Source organism: Sus scrofa, chromosome 1, assembly GCF_054392235.1.
Source record: "Sus scrofa isolate SSC_HxYL_T2T_F1_AM1 chromosome 1, Sscrofa_HxYL_maternal_Yorkshire_Landrace_v2.0, whole genome shotgun sequence".
NCBI lineage: Eukaryota > Metazoa > Chordata > Mammalia > Artiodactyla > Suidae > Sus > Sus scrofa.
The window spans coordinates 16,975,285-17,001,791 of record NC_139383.1 but is presented as its reverse complement, the minus strand read 5'-3'; the positions used below and the strand labels follow the sequence as shown (position 1 = coordinate 17,001,791).

Below are 26,507 nucleotides of genomic sequence, written 5' to 3'. Positions count from 1 at the left end.
ATCGAACCCAAAACCTCATGGTTCCTAGTCGGATTCATTAACCACTGCGCCATGTCGGGAACTCCTGTAAAGGTTTTTTTAATATAATGAAAGACCCAGGCTAATACTATTATCCTACAAATATCATGGTGATAATAGTAAAATATAAGGTCCATACGTTTTCAAAATAGTTTGTCTTCTTAAAACAGTTATTCAGCGCCTGGGTTTTTCCTTCTGGACATTTCATCATCATTGACGAAGCAAGAAATCTTCATGATGGTCATTATTTTTTACATTTCTCTCAGTTTTTATGGCTTTGTGGTCAGTTAAGCATCTTAGACTTTCTCGAGTGCTCCTAGGTGATGTCTGACCACTGCTGTCTGTGAAAGCGGCGTAGATTGAAGTTGAGGTCTAGACACAGGCAGCCTTAAAGGCCAGCTCTGTGCTTCCTCGCAGTGGGCGTCTGCTAAGTTACTGACTTCGCCAGCGTTTCCTCACCCATAAATTGAGGGTAACAGTAGCCCTCACCTCGTGGAGCTGGGATGAGGGGTACGTGGCAGCGGGTCCATGGGCACAGAGCACAGTCCAGCCCTGTGCCATGTGCCCAGGAAACAGCCATCCATACCTCCCGCCAACCCTGAGAGGCCCCCGGAGGCTTCCCCGCAGAGCCCCTGAGCTCCTCACACACCATCCTGACATCCCCTCAGGAAGCTTTATCTGACACACTGAAGAGAAAGCAACGTAAGTGCTTAAATATCAGGCCTTCAACACAGGTAGACTTTGTCTCAGTTTTAGGGCTTTCATGCTCTACGTGGCTCCTTAGAGGACATGTTGGTACTGCGACTCTTGTTCCCAAAGGATGTTTCATTTTGACAGAGATCTCCCTCCTGCAGGCCGTTCTCCGGACTCTGGGCCATGTGGTCCCTCTGGGCCCAGGTGTTGGGGGCTCCCCCGGCTTCAGCCTCTTCTGACTGAGGAGAATGTAGAGCCTGAGCCTCCCCCCACCCTGGGGAGGTGTTTGCTCTGTTTGCTTTTGTTTTAATAGCGCACCGTGATCTCCTGCCTGCTCTTTTTAAAAAGCGAGGCTGCAAATATTTAAGAGATGGTGATTGGAGACGTGTCTGGGTTATTTTGATCAAATCTCCATTTGTACTTTGGCTCTATTCCTATCCCAGTGTGTCAAGTGGACAAACAGCAGCCATGTGATCCCGTGAGGGGAGAGGCTGGGGGGTCGCCTACCCCTTTGGAAGCTTTCCTTGTTAGGCCCCGCTGGCACCTAAGATAGATGGCTTGAGAGTTAATTAGACTCCGTTCCTTGCCCGAGATCTCAGAGGCATTTTCTTGATCGTACACAAGAGGAGTCTATTAATTATTTCCAACAAGGAAGGTTTAAATAACATCAGTTAATGGGCAATTGCTGGTGGCAGCCAGCAGGCAGAATGAGGCACCCCTGGGTGAGCACCACCCTCCCCGACCTCAGGGAGATGGATGAAGATCTAGGAAGACCGAGCTGCTGAGTCTGGGAGCCTGCAACCTGCTGAGGAAGATTAAATACGTGGAGACTGAGAGTGGAGTGAGGTAGCGCCCCCTCTGTCCCAGTGACGGCAGGGCACTGGGTGACCAGGACATCCCCAAGAGAAGATTTGAGCATTTGGGTCCAGCACAAATCACACGTTGCTTTTCCTGGTGGTTTTATAGTTGCATAGTACAGATGGTGTTTTGAGGGTGTCTTGTGAAAAACTGTTCAACCCCTATGATGTGTTGTGGCTGGGCCCCCACTGGAGAGCGTTATCCTTCTCCAGGGGTCCAGGGGCCTGGTGGTCTGCTGTGAGCAAGATGCTGTGTTAGCGTGAAGCACTGCTGTCTTTGGGGTCCTCCTTTGGAGCCCACATGCCTCTGAGAGGAGGACTGAGCCTTCAGCACTCCAGGGTGGACTGCTCGAAGCTTCCTGGGCAGGAGGGACCTTAGACGCAGCCTTGTGGATGATGGAAGCACAGAAGGGGAGTGAGGACCCCAGCATCCAGGCTGGTTGTGGGGTGCCAACCCACTCTGGTCTGATCCCGAGCCTCTGCAGCCCCGTCTCCCTCCACTGCCCCTACCCAAGCCCTGCTCATCTTCTCTCCAGCCTCGTGGGGTTGTGTTTCTTAGGGCTGCTGCCACCCATCCCTAGAGCATGACCCCAGCCCTGTCCCTTCTTCCTACCCACCCTGCATCTGGAAAAATCAGAGCTGAGGCCCCTGACTCGGACACCTGACACAGCCAAGTGAAGACACAGGCTAGTGAAGACAGGAAGTGGAGAGTGGGCTGGAAGCCCTCGTGGTGAAGGAAGAGAGATAAAATGTACAGTTTTTTTTTAAGAATTGAAGTATTAATATAGACTGTCAAATTCTCCATTTTGGAGTGTACGATTCAATGGTTTTTAGTATAACCACGTTATGCAACCATCACCACTGTCAATGTCAGGACATTCCCATCACCCCCAAAAGAAGCTCTTTCTCTAGTGAGTTCCCACTTCTCCTCTACCCCTAGCATCTGGCAGTCACTCAGCTGCTTTCTGTTTCTGTGGTTTTGCCTATTTTGGACAGTTCATATAAATAGAATCATACAACACGTGGCCTCTTGTATCTGGGTTCTTTTACTTAGCATATGTTTTCAAGGTTCATCCACGTGCCAGCACGTCTGTCCTTTATAGAGCAGAGTGGATTGGCTGTATTGTATGGCTAGGCCACATTGTGGTTACCAAATCATCATTTAAGGGACATTCGGGTTGATTCCATCTTTTGGCTACTTTGAATAATGCTGCTGTAAACATTCACGTACAAGATTTTATGAAAACGTATCTTGGGTATAGACCTAGGGGTGGAATTTCCAGGCCATTTAAGCAACTCTGTGCTTACCTTTTTGAGGAATTGCCAAACTGTTTTCCAAAGTGGCTGCACCATTTTACATTCTCCCACCACTGAAGGAGAGTCCAGTTTCTTTACATCCTTGCCAGTATTTGTCATCGTCCGTCTCATTAATGATAGCCTCCTGGTGAATACGAAGTGGCATCTCACAGTGGTCACACAGTATTTATTTATTTATTTATTTTGCTTTTTAGGGCTGTACCTGCAGCATGTGGAAGTTCCCAGGCTATGCCACAGCCACAGCAACGCAGGATCCGAGCCATGTCTGCGACCTACACCACAACTCACGGCATCGCTGGATCCTTAACCCACTGAGCGGGACCAAGGATCAAACCTGCGTTCTTATGGATACTGGTCAGGTTCATTACTGCGGAACTACAGCGGGAACTCCTATACCATATTTTTAAATCATTTAAAGTATTAGTATATTCTCTAGTGCAGGGATCTAGGCAGAACCCTCATTTTCTTTCCTATCATTTTCTAGTTGCAGTTCTAAAAATGATGTCTTTGGGCCAGTTAGAAATAGGATCCCCAAGCCCTCCAGATACCCTCCTGAATGCATGACTTGGTGAGTCAGTGGCACTTCTGTGAAGAAAAAGTTAATTCTCGCTGGATGCAGCTCCTCACTCAGACGGAAGGCTTGGCCCATGGGGTGTGCGCAGGATTTCAGCCCCTCACACCTCTTCTGCGGTGCCTTTGCCCAGGGCATGACCCACACAAGTGTATTTGGCCCTTTTGAAGCCAGAGTCCTGCATTCTAATCTCAGCTGAACCCCAGGGGTGTGACTTTGAGCAATGATTTAATGTCCTTGGGCCTGTTTCCTCATCAGTAAATAATAGCAATAATAATAAGACCCTCTTAGAGTACCTTGATGAAGTGAACTTTATAAAGCATCTGGTCCAGAACCTGAGAGATGAAAATGCTTATTAAACAGTTGTTAATTTTATGTCTTGTCCTTAGGGATTCACCAGGTATTATCTCCTTTAGACTAGAAGACACCATGGCCCAGGGGCCAAGTTGGTCTTGTCTTGTACCTCCCACTGACTAAGAACGTTTTTTACATTTTTAAGAGGTTGTGAAACAAAGAAGAACATGCAGCACAGGAAATATGCCCCTCTATGACCAAAATATTTCCCCAAGTGTTTCCTACCTGCCCCCCCCCGCCGCACCCCACCCCACCCCGTTAGAGTGAGTTTATCAGCTCCTCAACCTTTCTCTGACAGCACCCTCTCAACCCTACCCACCCCGACACTCAGGGTCCCTGTCACCTTGGAACTGTCTCCATCACAGTCTCCCTCACAGAATTCCCTAGGAGACCCCCAGCACCTCCTTCACCTCTGAACCTCTGGGCACATGGTAGAAGGTTAATAGACATTAGTTCAGGGAAAGCGGGGCGGGGGAGGGGGGAATGACACCACAAAACAGTTCTGCCACCTTCACAATTCTGTCTAAGTCCTGATGTGAGGAGATGGGCCCTTTAACTCAGCTGTCCTCCTCTGCGTTGCATTTCAGCTGAGCAACACCTTTGGCCCAGCTAGGAGGGAACCCGTCCAGGAGGTTCTGAATTCCTCCTTGGCCAGTATGCATGGGCCAGACTTCGCAGGAACACATTTCTCTGTGATTCACAACTCCCCTCCCTCCGGAAAGGGAGCTTGGCCTGGGGGGGCCGGGCCCCCTGCCAGTAGCCCTGGGGCCCCTCCCAGCGAGAAAGGGTCCTTCGCCTGCTTTCAGCTTGGCTGTGTGAATTCAGGATTTGCACCCTCCTGGGCAAAACAGCTGAGAGAAGGTGTGGGAGTGTTTCTGAGCGTCTAAACGAGAGCTGCAGGCATGACTCTGCCTGCTTGGCTCTCTCACTTTGGGGCATTTTAAAAGAATTTCTTAAGCCTCTACTTTTTTTTTTTTTTTTAATATTCATGCTTATGTTGAATTCCTCTAGCAGAAACAGATGCTTTGCGTTTACCCTAGAGCTTTCACTGCAATTTTATGGATTCTGCCATACAAACTATGTTGACATGATCTGCCTTCATTGTTTGATTTCTTACATACTAAACATGATTTTTGAAATTTATCTCGGTGAACTTGAGTTCTGTGTGTCTGAGAGAGACAGCAGAAGATTGATTTGTATCCTGACCGCTTGTCCCCTGAAGAAAGGCCAGAGGCTCTGAGATGAAAAGACGTAGGATGTGAGCTGGACGGCACGTGTTCAAGGGAGCACGTGTTCAAGGTGCTTTCAGGAATCTGAGTTGAGCCGTACAGTAACTTTTGGCAGAAATGAGCACAGACTTTTTCAGGGGATAAGGAAACTTTTTTAAAAAGGAAAGTGACAAACGCAAAGGAAGGATTTGCCACTCAGGATGATTTGTTAACTTTCCACCAAAGAAGACAAGGAGAATGGGAAAAAAAATCATCGCCGTTTACAGCAGATTTTCTCCTCACGTTTCCAACGTGTATGTTGTTTGCAAACATATTGGCCAGTGGCAGGGGTGGGAAAGATTTTCGTAGTCACCATTCTAAACAATTTATGTCAAAGCTCACCAAGTATTACTCCTCTGAAGCTTCAAAGGAAATGTTTATAAATTCCTAAAAAAGAAAATTGCATTTTCATCCTTGGAGGCAAGTGAGCCTCTGGATGAGATCACTGCCTGTGATGGATTAGAGACCAGAGTTTGGCCTTGAGAACAACTCACAGAAGTAGGTCAAACGTTGTTTATTGACCGCCTGAGTTTCCAGGTGCAGAGTATGCACTCGATGCACTTACACTGAAGCTGGAGGGAGGGGACTGAGGGCTGAAGGATTCTAGCTGCGTTTCTGAGCAAATTAGTCTGTGTGTGGGTGTGTGTGGGTGTGCATGGGTGTGTGTGTGACATAAACCTCCTACATCTTCAGGTGGGAGTCTTTACCATAACCCAGCAGGTTAAAAGCCCTCCAGTGAGGTACATTTGACTGGCAGCTGGTGCAGCTGGACATTTGTCACAGACAGGCCTCCTCTAGCGACCTCTGACATCCAGCCATAAATATTTTATAAACTACCCAGAAAAAGAGAGAGCACCCTGTTAGGTGAAGGACTGTTCAAGTTAAAGCACTTGGAGGCCACAGGCATACTTTAGGAGAACCTTTTCAGGGACCATTTTGATCATAGATGTAGAATTTTTAAGCCAGTGGCACTGCTACTGCAGTGTCTGTGCCCTGCGGACCCCAGAGCAGTGATTAGATCTGGAATCCTTCTCACTGTGATTGCTCTTGATTTTCTCAGGGGATAATAATACCTGGGGCCATTTTTTAAATTAATAAAATCATCAAAAAAATTAAAATGGAAAGATATGTACCGGTTAGAAAGGCATTTGGCAAAAACTTAACGACTATGGCCTCAACAGGCAAAGAAGCTTTTTTTCTTTTATGCAATAAGCAGTCCAGGTCTGGTTCAATAGCACAGTGATGTCACTGGGGACCTACCTCTTTTCTTCTTTCACTGCCCCCATTACTTTGTAGATCTTACCTTTTAGGTTTGTTTTTTGCTTTTTAGGGCCTCACGTGCAGCACATGGAGGTTCCCAGGCTAGGGGTCGAATCGGAGCTATAGCTGCCAGCCTATGCCACAGCCACAGCCATGCCAGATCCTTAACCCACTGAGTGAGGCCAGGAATCAAACCTGCAGTCACATGGTTCCTAGTCAGATTCATTTCCCCTGCACCATGTCGGGAATCCTGATCTTAGCTTTTGGATCATCCTCATTCTTGCTCCCTCGTGTGACAAGGTGGCTGCTGCCCCTCTAGACTTTATGTCTGTGCTCCAGGAAGGAGGAAGGAATCGAAGATCAAGGCAAAGAATTGAAGAAGAAAGCTAAATAAGTCTGTCCATTGTTAAGAGATTTCTCAAAAGGCCGGTTTGGTGATAATACATTTATATCTCATTTATTCATTGATTTGATTTGATCACTCAATCAACCTCTGGGTTCAGATGAATCTAAAAAGGTGAATATTTTTGGTTGGCTATACTGTGACCTATAATGAATCCATGGTTCTACTGGGATGAGAGGAAGAATAGATTAGACAACACCCAGCTTCTGCCACACGGCTGGCAATCATTCAAAATATTTTATGTAGTTGGTAATATTTCAGTTTGAAAAAGCCAGTTTTCCATATTAAAGGTGAGGAGACTATGAGGATAAAAGAAATCAACCCACAGTACAAAAATAGTGTGACTTAACCTTTCAAATAAAATAATCATGGATTACTGCTGGAATGCAAGAATAATTGATCAATCAATCACTAGTTATTGTATTCCTGTTATGTGCTGAGATGAAAGAAAGAGAGGAGGGGAGGAGGAAAGAATGAAGGAAGAGGAAGAAAAATCATAGCAATACCTTGGGGTCTCAGCCTTCCCAAAGCTTTACAGGCTAGTGAGTAAATCAGGTTGTCATTATTGATCACAAGACTGATTAAAGAGTTATATAAACCATCTTGTGCTTAGCTAAAGAGTGAATTACTATGTCTAGACTCAGTGTGAATTCTGGTTAAAAGATGAGGAGGAGCATCACTGTGACCCAGAAGAGTTAGAGAGGGCTTCATGGAAGAAGTTGGCTTTAACACAAGCTTGTTCACCAGTTTCTCAGAATATTAGTTGGATCTCCGGATAGTAAGTGATAAAAACCCAACTGAGACTGTGTAAACAAACACAAAACTGTGTATGTGTGTGTGTATATACATGCACACATGCAGAGCTATATATCTTTCAGGAGAGGAGTAATGTATTTACCCATGTAACCAAAGTATCTCCTTCAGGTGTGACTTGATCCAGGGACTCAATCTGTACCATTGGCCCTGGTCCATTCTTATCTTCCAGTTCTTGGATAGCCTGACTCTTAGGTAGATCCTCTCTTATGGTAGTTAAATGAAGCCTGCAGGCCCAAGCCTGCATCCAAGTTAGAAATTATAGTACGTAAAAGGGCTTGCTTTCAATAGACCTACAAAATCCTGAGATGGAGTCTCATTGGATACACTTGGGTCAGGTGCCTATCCCTTAACCAGTCACTATGGGAGTACTTGTACTCACGACATTTGGTGTTTTACAAATTAAGTGAGATAATTGTATATAAGGTACTAACAGGTATAAGAGCCCTGAGATGAGAAAAAATGAGAAAATTAAGAGACTGCGTTAATTATAGCCCAGTCGCACAGAACCCAGTTGCATGGTGCTGTGTCTTACAGTGGCCCTTGATAACCACCAGGGGCATGATGACAAAATATTACTCCCTCTTTTTTTTTCCATTTTTAAAATTCTTATCTAAGTATAGTTGATTTACATTGCTGTGATAATTTCTATGGTTCAACAAATTGATTCAGCTATACATATACACACATCCATTCATTTTCAGATTCTTTTCAGATAATTTTCAGATTATCAAAGAATTTTGGGTTCCCTGTGCTACACAGCAGGTCCCCATTGGCCAGTCATTCCATATATCTCAGTATGCCAAAGCAGCTCTTAATGGAGTCAAAAAATTATGCTCCAAAAGACAGCCTTGGGATGGCCAAATTTGATCCAAGACTAAAAATCCAGAGTGTATAGAAAAATGTTGGATTCTGTCTTCCTTACATATCATGTCCATCAGCCAGCCTTTTGATAAATTTGAACAGGGAGCCACTCAAAGACATAGTCCCCGGTGGGGGCCTGGAGTGGAGGTATTGGTGGATGATAAGCGCAGGTGCCTCAGCAGTGTAGGTTGGACATCAGGCCTCACTAAGACTCTGGCCAGGAGGATTGTTATTCTGTTGGCAAGGACTGGATTTTGCCCTGCTGCTCCAGGAGGATCCAGTCAGAGAATCAGCACTGGGCTCTATTCATTCTATTCTTTTTTTTTTTTTTTTTTTTTTGGCTTTTTAGGGCCGCATTCGCGGTATATGGAATTTCCCAGGCTAGGGGGTGAATCGGAGCTGCAGTTGCCGGCCTAAACCACAGCCACAGCAACTTGGGATCCTGGCCACATGTGCAACCTACCCCACAGCTCACGGCAATGCTGGATCCTTTAACCCACTAGTCGAGGCCAGGGATGGAACCCAAGTCCTCATGGATCCTAGCTGGGTTCATTACTCCTGGGCCACAGTGGGAACTCCCTCCTTGTATATTCTTCAGTTTCCTTTATTTTGCCATATTTATCTTTCTTAACATAAACTCTCCTAACAAGGGTTTTCTTATTGCTTATTCAGGTCAACTCTTGATAATTTCAAGGAAAATCAAAAATTTTATATCTGATGGGGATTCTTTGGCTACTAAGACTTCTATTGCTCTGTGAATTGTCTTCCTTTTTTTCTTTCTACTAGATAGTAAAATCTTGAGGGATGGCAAATATTCCCGTCAGTTTAAAAAATGTTTTGGAGAATAATGACTTCTTTTATTTAGCAGTGTTTGATAGCCTGACTGTAATAATATAGGAAATGGGATGCTTCATCTGTCTTGGTGGAAATTTCTGAAAAATCTGTTTACCCAGCACCAAGTAACAAATGAAAAACCAGCCGACAGGATACTGTGGAAACAGACTCTCCATGGTCAGATCCATGCTGATGGATTGGGTCTATATTCTATGCCACACTTGTTCAAAATTAATTCATTTATGAAAAAGTCATACTGGTGAAAAGCCTCCAACGTGTAGGCAGCGTGACATTTCTTCATCTGAGAGCAATTTATATATCTTATTACCATCTCTAGCTAAAAATACCTTCTGAATTCTAGATTCTTGTGTGGAATTAATCTTCCAGCTCAAGTTCACCTTGTTGCTAATTCTCCCTCTCATTTCAGTGCGTGGGGGTTGCTGTCGTTTTATGAGAAGGGGAATGTATTTCATTTGTCCCCTTCTCCAGCTGTCAGCAAATCTGTGCCTGGGGGGACGCTGCCGGGGTATATATGGGCCACAACCAGCAAGCAGAACTTGGTCATTGTTTAGAAGCTTCTCTGCATCTGCCACTCTTACTTCCTTTTCTGCAGCTGAGGAATGGGGTTTCATGAATGGGTGTTTGAAGAATCAAGAACAATGCGGCCTTTGAGTTCTTTGGTGCAACAGACTCTATTGGCTATTTACCCCACATCCATTTCCCCACTATCTCCTCTTCTTTTTTAGAAAGAAATCTGATTTTTAGAAATCTGGTTTTGCTCAAATTTTACTCTGTGGGAAAGGTAATGCTAACCCCAGCACAAGGGTGAATCTTGAGTAATTTAAGCCTCTAGGGGTCATCTCATTTCATTTGTTAATGGTGGGTTAAGACATAAGCTGGTGGCTTAGATCTGACCATGAGGGGAAATTTTCTCAGGACCTTCAAAATAAGATTTTCAAATCTTTAAAGAAAACATCCAGGGAGGATAGTCTCTTCCTCCTCTGGATTTTGTAATTCCATGTGTAATGGCTGGAATTGCAGCAGTCATCATGCAGCATGAGGAAAGCTAGTCTGAGGATGATACTGACATGCTAGGATAGCAGAGCAAGATGGAACAAAAAATATGAAACGAATCCTAAAATCTTCATACCTAAGGACTTCTGTTTTGAAAGAGAATCTATTTTCCTTTTATTTATTTATTTCTAAGAGAATACAGGCATGCTTCAGAGATTGCAGGTTTGGTTTCAGATCACTGCAGTAAGGTGAATATTGCAATAACATGAGTCACATAACTTTTTTTGTTTCCCATTGAGCATAAAAGTTATGTTTACTATACCATAGTCTACTAAGTGTATATTATCATTGTGTCTAAAAAACAAAGTACAGGAGTTACCATTGTGGTGCAGCAGAAATGAACCTGGACTAGTATCCATGGGGTTGTGGGTTAGACCCCTGGTCTTGTTCAGTGGGTCGGGGATCTGGCATTGCTGTGAGCTGTGGTGTAGGTTGCAGATGTGTCTCAGATCCCGTGTTGCTGTGGCTGTGGTATAGGCCGGAAGCTGTAGCTCTGATTTGACCCTTTTAGCCTGGGAACTTCCATATGTCGAGGGTGCAGCCCTAAAAAGCAAAAAAATTAAAAAAAATAATAAAGTACATACCTTAATTGAAAATATTTTATTGCTAAGACATGCTATCATCTGAGTGTTCAGTAAGTTTTGGTAGTAGCATCAAAGATCACTGATCACAGAGTTCCCATCGTGGCTCAGCAGTAACAAATCGACTAGTGTCCATGAGGATGTAGGTTTGATCCCTGACCTTACTCAGCGGGTTAAGGATCCGGCGTTGCTGTGAGCTGTGGTATAGGTCGCAGATTTGGTTCAGATCTCATGTGGCTGTGGCTGTGGCATGGGCTGGAAGCTGCAGCTCCCATTTGACCCCTAGCTTGAAACTTCCATATCCTACAGGTATGGCCTTAAAAAAAAAAAAAAAAAAAGTGCCATAGAGACAAAAAGTGAGCAAATGGTAGTTAAAAAAATAGCAATGGTAGACTTGCTGGGTGCAGAACAAACAAACAAAAAAAAACTCCACATATCTGCAAAGCTTAATAAAGCAAATCACAATAAAATGAGGTGTGCTTGTGTATTTTCCTTATTGTTAGAATTGGGTTGAATTTTCTGTTACCTGTCAACAAAAGCAGCCTTACCAATATTTGGAGCTGTGACATAAAACAATCATGGAACTTGTTTAGCCATGTTCAACCCAGTTGTTCTTAGAAGCTGCAGCTCCTCAATTTCCCTGCCCTGTCTTTCTAAGCCCAGTGGGCATGAGGAGCAATACTAGCCCAGAGAGTTGATGAGTTCTGCATTGTGCAGTTTCCTTGCATATCACACATACAACACATGCCCACTCGTGAATGTGAAAAATGCCAAGAAAACCAATTCTCCGTAGCCAAATCAAGCTTGGAGGGCTAGAAACCAAGGCCAAGTTCATCACTCCTTCTTCCTGTTCTTGTCTCATTGTTTTCATATCCCTGGCAGGGCCCTTGCCACAGGTTATCAGAGCAAGAGGTACCAGTGGTTGGTTCGCCTGCTAGATTGTGAGTTCACACAGGGCAGGGGACTAGTTGTGACCTCTGTCGTATTCACTCATTTAACAACTATTGAGTACCTACTGTGTGCCAGACATTGAGCTGGGTATTGAAGATACAACAGTCAGGAAAAGCAGATGTGCCCCTACAGTCATGGGATTCAGACACTAATCCAAAATAGACAATCAGATCATCACAATAATCCATTAATTTCTTGTCGATACCAGATGAATAGCACTCAGTAATTATCTATTGAATTCAGCCCCAGAATTTTCAGTATTCTACAGGGTCTCTCATCCTTCCAGAGGCTACCCTACATTCATATTATAGGGGAAAAACTCCCAGAAACAAGCAAGATTGAGCCCCAGTGTGCAAGCTCTTTTCAAGCCTCTGCTTGCATGTGCTTGCTACTGTCTCATTGGCCAAAGCAACTGGCATGACCACGCCCAAGGCCCACACAGGAGGATATTGTCTTTATGGATATAGGCAGGTGATATTGGCTAGGGGCACCTACCGTGCCAGTCTGCCACACTCTTTCAAAGGGGCGGTTATATGATGGAAACCTTAAACTCAGCAAAGGGATTTAATTATGATCATTTGAATCCAAGAATGAGTTTCTTGCTACAAATTCACACTCAAGCTAAATTTGATTCAGACATTTTAAATGGGGGGAAAAAAAAAAGGTATGATTCACAATGAACAGCAGATCTAAGCCTTTGGTCTTAAAATCTTTACAAGGTGCTTGGATGAGAGAGAGGAATATTGATGGCCGAGCGTAGCTGTTCACCCAGCCATTGTACCATTTACAGTGAGGGCAGTCTTCCCTTGTGAAGTCTGTAATGAGAAGAATTGACTCTTCTCCCTGCCAACATCCAGAGAAAACCATTCTAAACTGAATGGTTGGCCCATGCCAGCAACACTCACTATAAATTACGAAATGCACGATCAATAGCTGACATTTCAATTACATTATAAAAAATGAATTTTTTTGATTAGGTTCAGAGTATAAATTCTTAAAAAGTAAAAAAAGGACAGATGTAAAGAAATAAAGCTTAACTTTAAGCAGACGTATATCTTAAAAGTCTACCTAAACTAAAGTGTCTATGCATGTTTTATTTGAAGAAGTGGGTGATTAAGAGAAAATGTGTTACAGATCTGAAGGGCAAGTTAAACTAAGTATGTGGGTCTGGTAGAAAGACTCTCTACCCAAAGGCATCTACAGAATTACAGATTTGGGTTCAAAAGTTAATGTGTAAGCTCACTTGAATTGATTGTATACTAATAATGGGACAACTCCAGATCTAGAACTAAGGCGAGGACCCTAAGCTCTTTTCTGTTTTTACTGGGAAATCTGTGACTCTCATTTCCAGAGTTTTGTTTTTAATAAAGACTTTTTGGATCTTTGAATACCCATCATTTAAGAAAGTGCCAGAAATGGCTAGAATTGACCCAAATTTACTACAACAGTATTACTTAAAGTGCCTGTGAGTTCAACAAAACATATAAGGTATATATATACATGCATATACATACACACAGGAAGATGAGGGTTAAATAGCATTGTCAAACCCATATTGGGTTTCTCCATTTCTTTTTGATTATAAATGCCATAGACAAGGTTTAAGGGGCACTTGGAAGAGTGGTCAGAGGTTTCAAACACAAGTGCAGTAGGGCTGCCATATATGTGGAAGCAAGACCGAGTCTTGTGTAAACAATTTGAAATATTCCTTCAGGATGATTTATCCTCTACAACTTTTGCATTCTCCTCATTCTGCTCACATTTCATGTATGTGGCATGTGGGCTTCATTTCTCTTTTCTGTCAAACATATGAGTATTCCATGGACTCAGTTGTCCATGGGCTAAACCAAGGTTTGAATTTTAGAATCTGTAACACACTGTAATAACGAGATACCCAGATTCTGGACTTCTTGGCTGTGATTTACATACTGATCAGAAAAAGAAGCATAAATAATGTTGCAGAATTAAAAGTAAACCTGCCTTTTCTTAATACATGTATTTTCTTTGCATTTGTCAATTTGAAGTTTGAAAATGTTCATCTGTCCATGGCATTGATAGCATTCACCCAAGGTCACCTTGAAACTTGAGTTTTTAATCAAACTGGAATTTTCTTTTTTCCTAAAGCATACTTCAAAGTTCAGCTCTGATGGTTTAATCATCTCTTCCAAAAATTACTTTGGGCTCTTTATGAAAATTGCTTCTTTGTATGAGGATTCTGTTATAGTGTACAGAGTATGACATTCCCGGGAGCAGTGTAATGGTGTCGTACATCATGGGCATAAGGACATTAGATAGAGCAGAATGGAATATTTAGATAACCCTCTGAACATCTGTAAGTATTGTGCATCCCTCCCCTAACATCGTGGGCTACAAACAGGAAGGAACCTTGAAGTCATTGGGTTCAGTACCTCCAATTTATCGTTAAGGAATATCTGGCCCAGAGATCTTGTTCAAGGTCGTTCAACGAGTTTGGCCAAGGGGAAAACCAGAGTTTCATGACTTTCAGTCAAGGAGACTTTCTTCACTTCATCATACTTATTCTTATGTAATATAGCAAATAAGAGTGTTTCCAAATATGAGTGTAAAGAAATAATTGATAAGCTTCCCTTATATATCGTTTTAGGGAACAACCAAAATAGCATCCTCTAAATGTTAAATATGACAGCATTGGTTCTTAAACAACATTTAATAGTATTTTCATCCCAACAGTCTATCCATTTAATAGACAGATACTTATTAATTACCCACTATGCACATACCACATTGACCCAGTCTGTTAGAATAATAAAACAGATGGATTTGTAAATGAGTTATGGCTATATTTGTCTTTCTGTAGATAATATTAGACATGGAACTATTTCAAGTAGGAGCAGGGGAAAGGAGAAAGCATAAAGTTCAGATTTGGCAAGGACTTCTGGAAGAAGATGGGTTATGAATAATTAGAAGATACAAAGATATCATTTGAGACTTGCAGGTAGAAAAAGCTTTCCACTCAGGAGGTATGGCAGTGAGCGAGAGCAGAGTTCTTTAATAGGTCCTATATGTTTCCTCCTCTAGAATGGAGGAAACGAGCCCAGTCTGGAGAGTCACTGGTGATTAGAAAACAGAGATGCGTCTGTCAGAAGACCTAGAATAGCTTGATGGGCAAAAGCCAGTGAGGATCACGGCCAAGTTCTGGACAGCACAGATGCAGGCTGAGCCCTGTATAGACTTTGGTGTTTGGTGATGGTCTTTAAAAAACAAAACAGAACAAAAACAGAGAGCTTGAAGTGATTAAAACTGTGGAAAGGAGGAGAAAACACAAGAGGAGCATAAGGGTAGCTTAATTACAAGACAAGCCCAAACAAGAGTGGGACATATACAGAAATGCTGGAGGTTCCAAAAGAGGACTGTGAACACCCATGGAGATGGAATCCATGTCTTCAGCACAAATCATTGGAAAAAAATTTTTTCTCTATTTCTTTTATGAATAATATTTGACAAGGAAAACTGTTAAAATCTTATGTTAATTTTTAAGGCATTTCTAGGCTATACCTTGATAATAATATGGATTGAAATGAATAGCTTCCAAAGAGAGCATCATTTACCAGATTTTAACCCAGCCCTCCCCTCTTACGGATAAGGAAGCTGAGGTTCCAAGGTGTGACATGACCAGCACCTGGAGGCACCACAGTGACCTAGCAAGCTTTAAAATAAGGATTCACTGAATGGATTGAACTGTTCAAAGTCCTGTGGACAGCATGTAACAGAACCATCCCTGAGTTCAAGCCTCACACGGCCCTGGCTGTGACTCTTCCCCTCACTGGTTTGATGAACCCTGGAATGGAGGTACTATCAAGTCACAAAGTGAATTCCTCAAAGAAAATCATTTCTTCTTTAGCATAATGTTAGTACTCAGGATCCAGTGTTTTGAAGGTATTTAGTATAAATTTCAGTCAACCTATACATTCAGTTAACCAACACGCTTCACTTGTTCTCCAGTCTTTCTGGACCAGTATGCATTTACTACAGTGTGAGTATATTTGTCAGCTTAATCTTGACTTTGAACTGTGGATGGAAGGCCATCGGCACACCTGGGAGACTCAAGGAGGACATGATAGTGCCTTTCATCCAGACTCTTCTCCAGTACCGTGCAGGCAACCCTCTCCTTGACCTTAATCTTTCGTAAGGCTGCATGGAACCACCCAGCAGCTTAACATGGAAGATGCAAAGTCCTCAATAAAGGCAGTTCCTTGAAGGGGACCAAGGGTAGCAGGGCCCCAGGGGATCTCTTTAAAGCCAGATCCCTGACCCTCATTCCAGATTTGCCATTTCACGTAGTCTCAGAGTGGGGCCCAGTAATCTGAAGTTTTGAAAGTTCTGTAGGTATTTCCAATATATAGCCAGTTGGGAACCACAGATTGTAACATACTATATTAAATATCATTTTGCAAAGACTTAAAAGCAGGATGGATGTTAATTCTTCCAACAAGACTAGTCCGCAGAGAGACTTGTAATCATGGACCATGAAAGTCTAGGTCTGGACCAAGTTTGCTTTTTACCTAGAAAGTCTTCTTTTCCCACCCTATTTCAACCCTGGGGCAAGCTATTGAATCGTGGATGTCATCTGGTGGTAGTTACTGTTGTGCTCAGGATTTTGGAAAGACTTCTGTTTATTTGGCATGCTCCACACAAGCCTGTCAGGCCCTGGGGATATGTGGCATTTGCAGAACTTACAAGGCAAGCAACATAAAAATATATAATTCATAGAGTGAAATATTTTGGAGCTCCCTTCACTTTTACAAATTGGCCATAAAATAGAAACCACAGACATAACATTCATATAACCATAGTTGCCAAGAATGAAGAATCCTTTGGGGGCAGGGGTGAGGGGATGGGGGTGCCTGTTGTGTACTTCTTTACAGGACACTCAGAGAATGAGTGAGATTCAGAATTTGTGTGCAAATGATAATAGGAGCATTAAAGTTGAGATGGCTGACACTTGGCTTGTCTTGATAGACATTTCAAGTGCATTTAGGATTTTATATCCATTTCAGTATGACTTACTGCTTCCTGTTTTATTCCTTTCCCAGTGAGGTTGGTCTCACTATCCAAGGCAGTTGTGAGTCCCTATGATAGACTAAGGGAAGGAACTCTGTTCTTCTGCTCTTCTTCTCCATTAGCTGCTCTGACCTCCCGGGCTCACCTTAGCTTATAGAATACGTCCTGAGGAAGGAAAGAGAGGCCAGTCGACTCCTGTCAATTCCAGCTGAGCATTCTGGGAACATAAGTATTGGATGAGCAATGACCGATGATACTGCTTGTGATAGTTGACTGTTGAACAATAGCATTTCATGAGGTTGGCCACATTCAAGACTTGACAAAAAGAAATAGCATCTCTGCCGCAGAAGCCAAACTGAAGGTCCTTTTCACCCTTTGATGTTATGGTGTATTAGAGTGTCGTCTCGGGGTTGGGAGAACTGTGAACCGGGCTTCAGTTGTTCCGCGCCACTTTTTAGCTTTGTGACCTTGAACATGCCAAATGATCTCTCTGTCCTCGGCTTACTCATCTAAAACTTGTCCTAAGAGCTACCTCACAGCGTACTTGAGAGAATGAAATGACGAGGGAAGGACAAGGGAAAGCTCTAGCCACGTCAAATCGGGCTGGGGGTGGGGGTGGTAGGGGGCGGTAGAGTGACAGGAGGAGGGGATTGGAATGGATGGATTAGTCCAGATTAGTCCACCAGACCCCAAACTGTCATTCTGTGAATCTGTGGCCTATGGGATGAGGGGCACACAGGGAAGTCACTGAAGTGCTATTAATGGTGCCTAAATTATCTGATCATTTAAACTCCTGGAGTAATGCACCGCTACAGTGAAGATAATTATGCTATTTGATTCAGTGTTGTTAACGAGGATTAAAAGAATTCACATGGCACAGAGCTGGGACATGATCGGGGTCAGCCCTGCATAAAAGTCAGTCCTATTTTTCACCATCATTCCAGAAAGCACACTTTAAACAAAAGATGACAGTGGTTGGTAAAGCAGACTCTTCAGGAGCAAATTTATAGTGTGACTAAAAGCAAGGATGAATCAACTCATGGCCGTTGTTAGTTTTAACACCTATTCTGTCCACTGATCAAAACATTGATTTGGCCTGACTAAATGTGCCATTTCCAGTGGATTCCATAGGTTTTTAGAAAAGGATGTATAAGCCCCACCCTAAATTCGAGGGACGTTTACATGTGTGATGTAGTTTTCTTTAAAAGTCACAAGACTGATTCCAGAAGCTTTATCTGAAAACACATTTCCTAGCTCTGTCTTTATATTCTATAGCTGTACATTGGTATTTAAAATAGCAAAATTGGAGTCCCATTAAGGATGTAAAGCTCTCCTGTTTTTTCAACTATTATTGTAGATAGACCTGCAGGAATGATGCAGGGATTTTTGTTTTAATATGTATGTGTTCTTTTAAAATATCACATATCTATTTATTTATTGTGACAATTTCTTGTTTTATTAGCCTAAGCCTAATTTTTTAAAATTGTTATTTCCCCAATATATTTTTTTTTCTACTGTACAGCATGGTGACCCAGTTACACATACACGTATACGTTCTTTTTTCTCCCATTATCATGCTCCATCATAAGTGACTAGACATAGTTCTCAGGGCTACACAGCAGGATCTCATTGCTAATCCATTCCAAAGGCAATAGTCTGCATCTATTAACCCCAAGGTCTCCATCCACCCCACTCCCCCCACCGCCCCGCCCGGCAACCACAAGTATATTCTGCAAGTCCATGAGTTTCTTTTTTGTGGAAAGGTTCATTTGTGCCATATATTAGATTCCAGATATAAGTGATATCATATGGTATTTGTCTTTCTCTTTCTGACTTATTTCACTCAATATGAGAGTCTCTGTGTCATAAAAACACTCCCTACAAATAAAAGTCTAGGACCAGATGGCCTCACAGGCGAATTCTACCAAACATACAAAGAGGAACTTACACCCATCCTCTTTAAACTTTTTCAAAAGGTTGAAGAAGAAGGAACACTCCCAAAGATATTCTATGACACTGCTATCACCCTAATTCTAAAACCAGACAAAGATACCACCAAAAAAGAAAACTATAGGCCAATATCTTTGATAAATATAGATGCAAAAATTCTCAGCAAAATTTTAGCTATCCAAATCCAGCAATATGTAAAAAAAGATCATACACCACAACCAGGTGGGATTCATCCCAAATGCACAAGGATGGTTCAACATAACACAATCAACGTCATACACCACATTAACAAAAGTAAAGTCAAAAACCACATGATCATCTCAATAGATGCAGAGAAAGCATTGGACAAAGTCCAACATCCATTCATGATCAAAACTCTTACCAAAGTGGGAATACAGGGAACATACCTTAACACAGTCAAAGCCATTTACGACAGACCCACAGCAAATATAATACTCAATGGAGAAAAGCTGAAAGCCTTCCTGCTAACATTTGGAACAAGACAAGGATGCCCACTCTCACCGCTGTTATTCAACATAGTATTGGAAGTCCTAGCCACAGCAGTCAGACAAACAAAAGAAATAAAAGGCATCCAAATAGAAAAGAGGTGAAACTGTCATTGTATACAGATGAAATGATACTATATATAGAAAACCCTAAGGAAACCCTAAGCTGAAAGCCTTCCTGCTAACATGGAAGATGCCCACTCTCACCACTGTTATTCAACATAGTATTGGAAGTCCTAGCCACAGCAGTCAGACAAACAAAAGAAATAAAAGGCATCCAAACAGGAAGAGAAGAGGTAAAACTGTCACTGTATGCAGATGACATGATACTATATATAGAAAACCCTAAGGACTCAACCCAAAAACTACTTGAACTGATCAACAAATTCAGCAAAGTAGCAGGATATAAGATTAACATTCAGAAATCAGTCGCATTTCTGTATACTAACAATGAAATATTAGAAAAGGAATATAAAAACACAATACCTTTTAAAATTACACCCCAAAAAATCAAATACCTGGGAATACACCTGACCAAGGAGGTAAAGGATTTATATGCTGAGAACTATAAAACATCAATCAAGGAAATTAAAGAAGGTGTAAAGAAATGGAAAGATACTCCATGCTCCTGGGTTGGAAAAATTAATATTTTAAAAATGGCCATACTACCCAAAACAATCTACAGATTCAATGCAATCCCTATCAAATTACCCATGACATTTTTCACAGAACTAGAACAAACAATCCAAAAATTTATATGGAACCACAAAAGACCCGGAATTGCCAAAGCAATTCTGAGGAACAAAAACCAAGCAGGAAGCATAACTGTCTCTGACTTCAGGCAGTATTACAAAGCCACGGTCAGCAAGGCAGTGTGGTACTGGTATCAAAACAGACAGACAGACCAATGGAACAGAATAGAGAAGCCAGAAATAAACCCAGGCACCTATGGTCAATTAATCTTTGACAAAGGAGGCAAGAACATAAAATGGGAAAAAGAGAGTCTTTTCAGCAAGCATTGCTGGGAAACCTGGACAGCTGCATGCAAAGCAATGAAACTAAAACACGTCCTCACACCATGCACAAAAAAAAAAAAAATAAACTCAAAATGGCTCAAAGACTTACATATAAGACAAGATACCACCAAACTCCTGGAAGAGAACATAGGCAAAACATTCTCTGACATCAACCTTCTGAATATTTTCTCAGGTTAGTCTCCCAAAGCCGTAGAAATAAAAGCAAAAACAAACCAGTGGGACCTAATCAAAGTGACAAGCTTTTACACAGCAAAGGAAACCAAAACGAAAACAAGAAGACAACTTACAGAATGGGAGAAAATTGTTTCAAATGATGCAGCAGACAAGGGCTTAATCTCTAGAATACACAAGCAACTTATACAACTCAACAGCAAAAAAAGCCAACAACCCAATGGAAAAATGGGCAAAAGACCTGAAGAGACATTTTTTCCAAGGAAAATGTACAGATGGCCAACAAGCACATGAAAAAATGCTCAACGTCACTGATTGTTAGAGAAATGCAAATCAAAAATGTCAAATATTTATAATCATTATTTGGAAGCTTCTCACAAAACTAATGAAGAATTGGAATTAGCTAACCAATAACCCAAAGGTTAAAAAAAAAGAAAAAAAAAAAAGCTCTTAGCAAAAGAGAATAAATAGATGTTAAGCCTGCTACTGTGTTGATTACCCAAGAAATTCAGGCGACATTAAATGTTTCCACCTAAAGTTTCTAAGTGCTGCTGTTCTTTACTTAAATTGTCTAAGCTATACCTGCACTCTTAGAATAAAGTATGTAATAGGTAACTCACATCTTCTAGGTCATCAATTTAGGCATAACAAATTCTCCCTGGCTGTTCTGTGCTGTGCTAGAAAGCAAGGAAAAATGCATTCACCCAATTCTTGAACAGTTTAATTCCCTAAAGAAATTAGAAGTTGTGTTTATGTTGGCAACTCTGTCACAACCATAGTCCATCTCCCAGGCTGGTTATAATGGAAAGTCCAATTTACAAACACTATTAATATTATTCCATTAAATATGGAGCCCAGTCCAGCCTCCCCAGGTCATAACCTCATAAATAAGAACCAAATGATTTATCTGGACATCTGAACTTTTGCAGTCATTGTCAGAGAACAGACTTCTGGTGTACTTACTGATTGAACCGTAAGTAAAATGACCTGTTATAATGACAGTCTTTTTACCCTGGTGACTTTTTTTAGCATTTGATCAGAAAGAGCGGCTGTATTGGAAGATTCTCCTGGCTTCATAGCTTAGTGGAATCATTGTGTTAATTACTATTAAACAGTACATTAAACCGCTCAGGGCTGCCAAGAACCAATTGTTGTCTGTTGAGGTCCTGTATATACAAGGCATTTTCCAGGCACTGTGAGGGCACATAATAGAACATACTAGCCCTAGGGAAGCAAAGTATTGCTCATTCAAAAAAAAAAAAAAAAAAATATATATATATATATATACATATATATGGAGAATTAAATGGTACATGACTGGTTGCTAAGTGATATAGGTATTATGTTTTATTCCAGTGATAATTAGCCTTGAAGCTCCAAATTAATGAAGTGCTATTCTGCATATAAAATATTTTAGGGAGTTCCTGTCGTGGCTCAGAGATAATGGGTCCGACTGGTGTCCATGAGGATTCGGGTTTGATCCCTGGCCTCACTCGGTGGCTTAAGGAGCCAGCGTTGCCGGGAGCTGTGGTGTAGGTTACAGTCACAGCTTGGATCCCACATTGCCAGTGTAGGCCAGTGGCTGCAGCTTGTATTCAACCCCTCGCCTGGGAACTTCCATATGCCGTGGTGCAGTCCTAAGAAGACAAAAAATAAATAAATAAAAAAAAATATTTTAGGAAAATGAAACCTATAATTACAAAAGCAAAAATTCAAATTACATACCATAAGGAAGTTTGGAGTATATTTATGTTGATATTGTACTGTGTTCTTTAGCTTTGGGCCTTTTTATGCCTTCTGTGCTGAGTGAAGCAATCTTTTGATTATCATTTGTCAATTATTGCACAATGCTGAGAATTCAAAATGGAAATATATCTTTATTGGGGATATAAATTTTTATCACATGCTTTTTATAATTGCTTCTTAGTCTATCAAAATCATTGTAACTGGGCAATTAGAAAAGAAAAAGAAATTAAAGGCATTTATATTGGAAAAGAAGTAAAACTATGTATGTTGCAGATGACATGATCATGTTTATTGAAAATCCTAAAAAATCCACACACAAAAAACTATTAGAGCTAATAAATGAGCTTAGCAAGATTGGAGGATACAAGATCAATATACGAAAATCATTGCATTTCTGTCATTGAACAGTCAATCCAAAAATTAAATTAAGAAAACAATTCCATTTATAATAGCATCAGAAAAAAAAGATGTGTAAGTGTTGTACACTGAAAATTGCAAAACATCAGTGAAACAAATTAAAGGAAAATCAAACAAATGGAAAGATATCTGTGTTCATAGATCGGAAGACTTGATATTTAAATGGCAGTGGTCCCCAAATGGAGCAGCATAACCTCTATCAAAGCTTCAGCTTCCTTTTTTTGCAGAAATTGACAAGCTGATCCTAAAATTCATATGGAAATGCAAGGGACCCAGAATGAAAAAGAAGTACATGTAAGGATTCACCCTTCCTGATTTCAAAACTTAGAGCAAAGCAATTGTAATCAAGATTCTGTGGTTCTGGCATAGGGGTAAACATGAGGATCAATGGAATAGAACTGAGAGTCCGGAAATAAACCCATACACTTATGGTTAGTGGATTTTCAAGAAAGGGTGCCAAATGGTTAAGTGGAGACAGACCATAGTCTTTTTAATAAATAGTGCTGGGGCAAATGGATATTCACATGCAAAAGAATGAAGTTAGAACACTAGGTCACACTATGCACAAAATTAACTCAAAATGAATCAAAGGCCTAAATGCTAGCTAGCACCAAGACCATAAAACTTTTAGGAGAAAACGTATGCGTATATCTTTGTGACTTGGATCAGGCAATGGTTTCTTTGATATACTATCAAAAGCGCAAGCAACCAAAGAAAAATGAGAGAAGTTGGAGTCCATCAAGATTAAAAACTTGTGCTTTGACATTCTCAAGAAAGTGAAAAGACAGCCCATAGAATGGGAGAATATATTTGCAGATCATATATTTGCAAATCCAGAAAAAAATATAGAGCTCTTAAAACTCAACAATAAGAAGACAAGTAACTCAATTTTAAAATGGGCAAAGGATTGGAATAGACATTTCTCCAAGGAAAATATACAAATGGCCAATAAACACATGAAACATGCTTGACATCATTAATCATTGGGGAAATACAAATCAAAACCACAATGAGATACCACTTCACACCCATTAGGATGGCTAATAATAAAAAAACAGGGAATAACAAGTGTTGGCAAGGATGTGGAGAAATTGAAACTCTCATCCATTGCTGGTGGGAATATAAGATGATGCAGTTGTATTAAAAAATAGTCTGGCAGTTCTTCAAAAAATTAAACACAGAGTAATCATATGATCTGGCATTTCCACTCCTAAGATTTACTCAAGGCAAATCAAAAACATATGTCTGCACAAAACTTATACACAAACGTTCCTAGCAGCCTTCTTCATAGTAGGCAAAAAAATGGAAACAATTCAAATGTCTATCCACTGATGAATGTATAAACAAAATACAGTATATCCATTTAATGTAATATTATTCAGCCGTATAAAAAGACTAAGTACCTATTCACACAACTCTGATAAACCTTGAAAATGTAACACTCAGTAAAAAAGAAGCCAGACACAAAAGGCCACATCTCTGATGATACCATTTTTATGAGATGTTCAGAAGGCTACAGGCAAAACCACAGAGACAGAAAGTAGATGAATGGTTTCGGTGGATCAAGGGGCTGAGGTAAATGGAAAGTGACTGCTGATGGGCATGGGGTTCCTTTGGGGGGTGACGGAAATGTTCTGGAATTGGGTAGTGGTGATGGTTCACAACTTGGTGAATTTACTAAAACCCACCAGATTGTACCCGTTAAAAGAATGAATTTTATTGTATGCAAATTTACTGTATGCAAAGTAGTATATTTTCCTTGAGCATTCTCTGTTCTTTTTTTTTTTTTTTTTTTTTTTTTTGCTGCACCTGCAGCATGCAGAGGTTCCCAGGCTAGGGATTGAATCAGAGCTGTAGCCGCCAGACTATACCACAGCCACAGCAACACGGGATCCAAGCTGTGTCTATGACCTACACCACAGCTCATGGCAACGCCAGATCCTTAACCCACTGAGGCCAGGGGTCAAACCCGCAACTTTGTGGATACTAGTCAGGTTTGTTACCCCCTGAGCCACAACAGGAACTCCTGAGCATTCTCCGTTCTAATAAAGCATAACATGACTTGCAGAAGAGCACATTTTTATATATATTGTTCCTAAGAAAACATGAAAGAAGCTTCACAGTCAGTATTGTAGATGGCAGTAAATTTTACCAGTTTTAAGTGTCAGTGTAGATAGATTAAGGAATCTAACATTTCCCTGATGTTATACTAGGATCCAGTATATCGATCTGTAGGATATAGATGGATACAGGATGTGGAATGAGTTAATCACATACGTTCTCTTCTTAACCTCGTATGGACGCTTCTCACTTAGACTGATCAAACATGTTTTGTTCTGAATTTGAGGGGTGAATCCTAAGCACGTTAACCCCAAAGTCTCTCGTTTGCTCTGTCTTTCCCAGGTGCTCCCTTTCCCAAGCCAGGTGGTGTACAACAGGGTGGGCAAGTGCGGGAGTCGGACCGTGGTCTTGCTTCTGAGAATCTTGTCGGAGAAGCACGGATTCAATCTGGTCACGTCAGACATTCACAACAAAACCAGACTCACTAAAAATGAACAAGTAAGTGGTCTTTGCCCATGGCTAAGTTGTACTTCAGTTCATCCGTAATTAGTGGATCCCTTTGAGAACACCCTGGAAACCACTAACAAATGAATACCAGAGTTACAATGTCATACTGTATTTTTGCCAGAATGTGGAAGAAAATTTAAGCTAAGGGTTCTGACAGAAGTCTTGAAACCAGTTAGTTTCCTTGAGGAGATACTTTTTTTTTTTTTTTTTTTTTTTGGCCTCGCCCGCAGTCTGCAGCAGTTCCGGGCCAGGGATTGAAACCACACCACAGCAGTAACCAGAGCCACAGCAGTGACAATGCCAGATCCTTAACCCACCGAGCCACCAGGGAACTCTCTTGAAGGGATGCTTTTATTAAGACCCATGAAGGACAGAGTACACTTGTCATCGTCTAGCTAGAATTAGCAATGCTGAAATCTCAGATAGTTATACCACTGAGCTACAAATAATGCTGACATCTTGAGAGCAGAAAATAAGAAAAGTTTATTTTAATGTTTCTTCCTCTGTGGTTTTCTGACAAGTGTTCTTTGTTTTTATGGTTATATTAAAGAGAAAACCCTCTTAGGCCAGGAATCTGGTTGGTTGATGGAGGCATGAGCTTTCTGTTAGGATAAGTTTAGGGGATGCTGGAGCTTCCAAAGCATCTTTTGGCATATTTAGTGGTGGCACAAGAATAACCCCATTTCCTGGGGCCAAATCTGCCCTACCATGGCCAGGACACACAGCAGATGTGCTGGGGGTGGAGCAGATGTGCTGGGGGTGGTGCTCTACTCTGTCAGGAAGCTCTGCAGACAGATTCTACTTTCTAAACACACACCAGAGGAAGGTATATGGTCTCTACTGAAGTGCTTTGTTAATTAATATGGAAAAGTTAGGCCTTGTGCTCTTATGGTCATGTTACAGGGTCACGTTTGTTAGCCTGGTCTCAAAAAGTTGCTTCCATCCCCTAAGGTATTTAGAATTGGTGAGTAGCCATTTGTATAAGTCAGGGTTCTCCAGAGAACAGAACCAGGAGGATGGAGATCAATCGATCTATCTATCTATAGATAGAAAAAGGAGATCTATCTGTAGATATCTATCTATAGATAGAAATCTATGGATGGATATCTATAGATAGAAATCTATGGATGGATATCTATAGATAGAAAAAGAAGATCTATCTATCGACTGCTCACAGTGCATCCCTTTATCTGTTTGTCTGTCTGTCTATCTAT

General features: G+C 41.4%; 1 protein-coding gene across 6 annotated transcripts in view; it reads left to right on the top strand.

Moving 5' to 3' along the window:
• Positions 1-26,507, top strand: part of UST (uronyl 2-sulfotransferase) — a 439,470-nt gene that overhangs the window by 290,656 nt on the left and 122,307 nt on the right. For all 6 annotated transcript variants that reach the window (XR_014844857.1, XR_014844856.1, XM_085024120.1 and 3 more), the window contains one exon: positions 25,129-25,284. Coding sequence is in view for 2 of the 6 variants with exons in the window: in XM_021086988.2 (XP_020942647.1) it covers positions 25,129-25,284 (156 nt within the window). In the remaining 4 variants the exon portion in view is untranslated. The remainder of the gene's footprint in view (positions 1-25,128; positions 25,285-26,507) is intronic.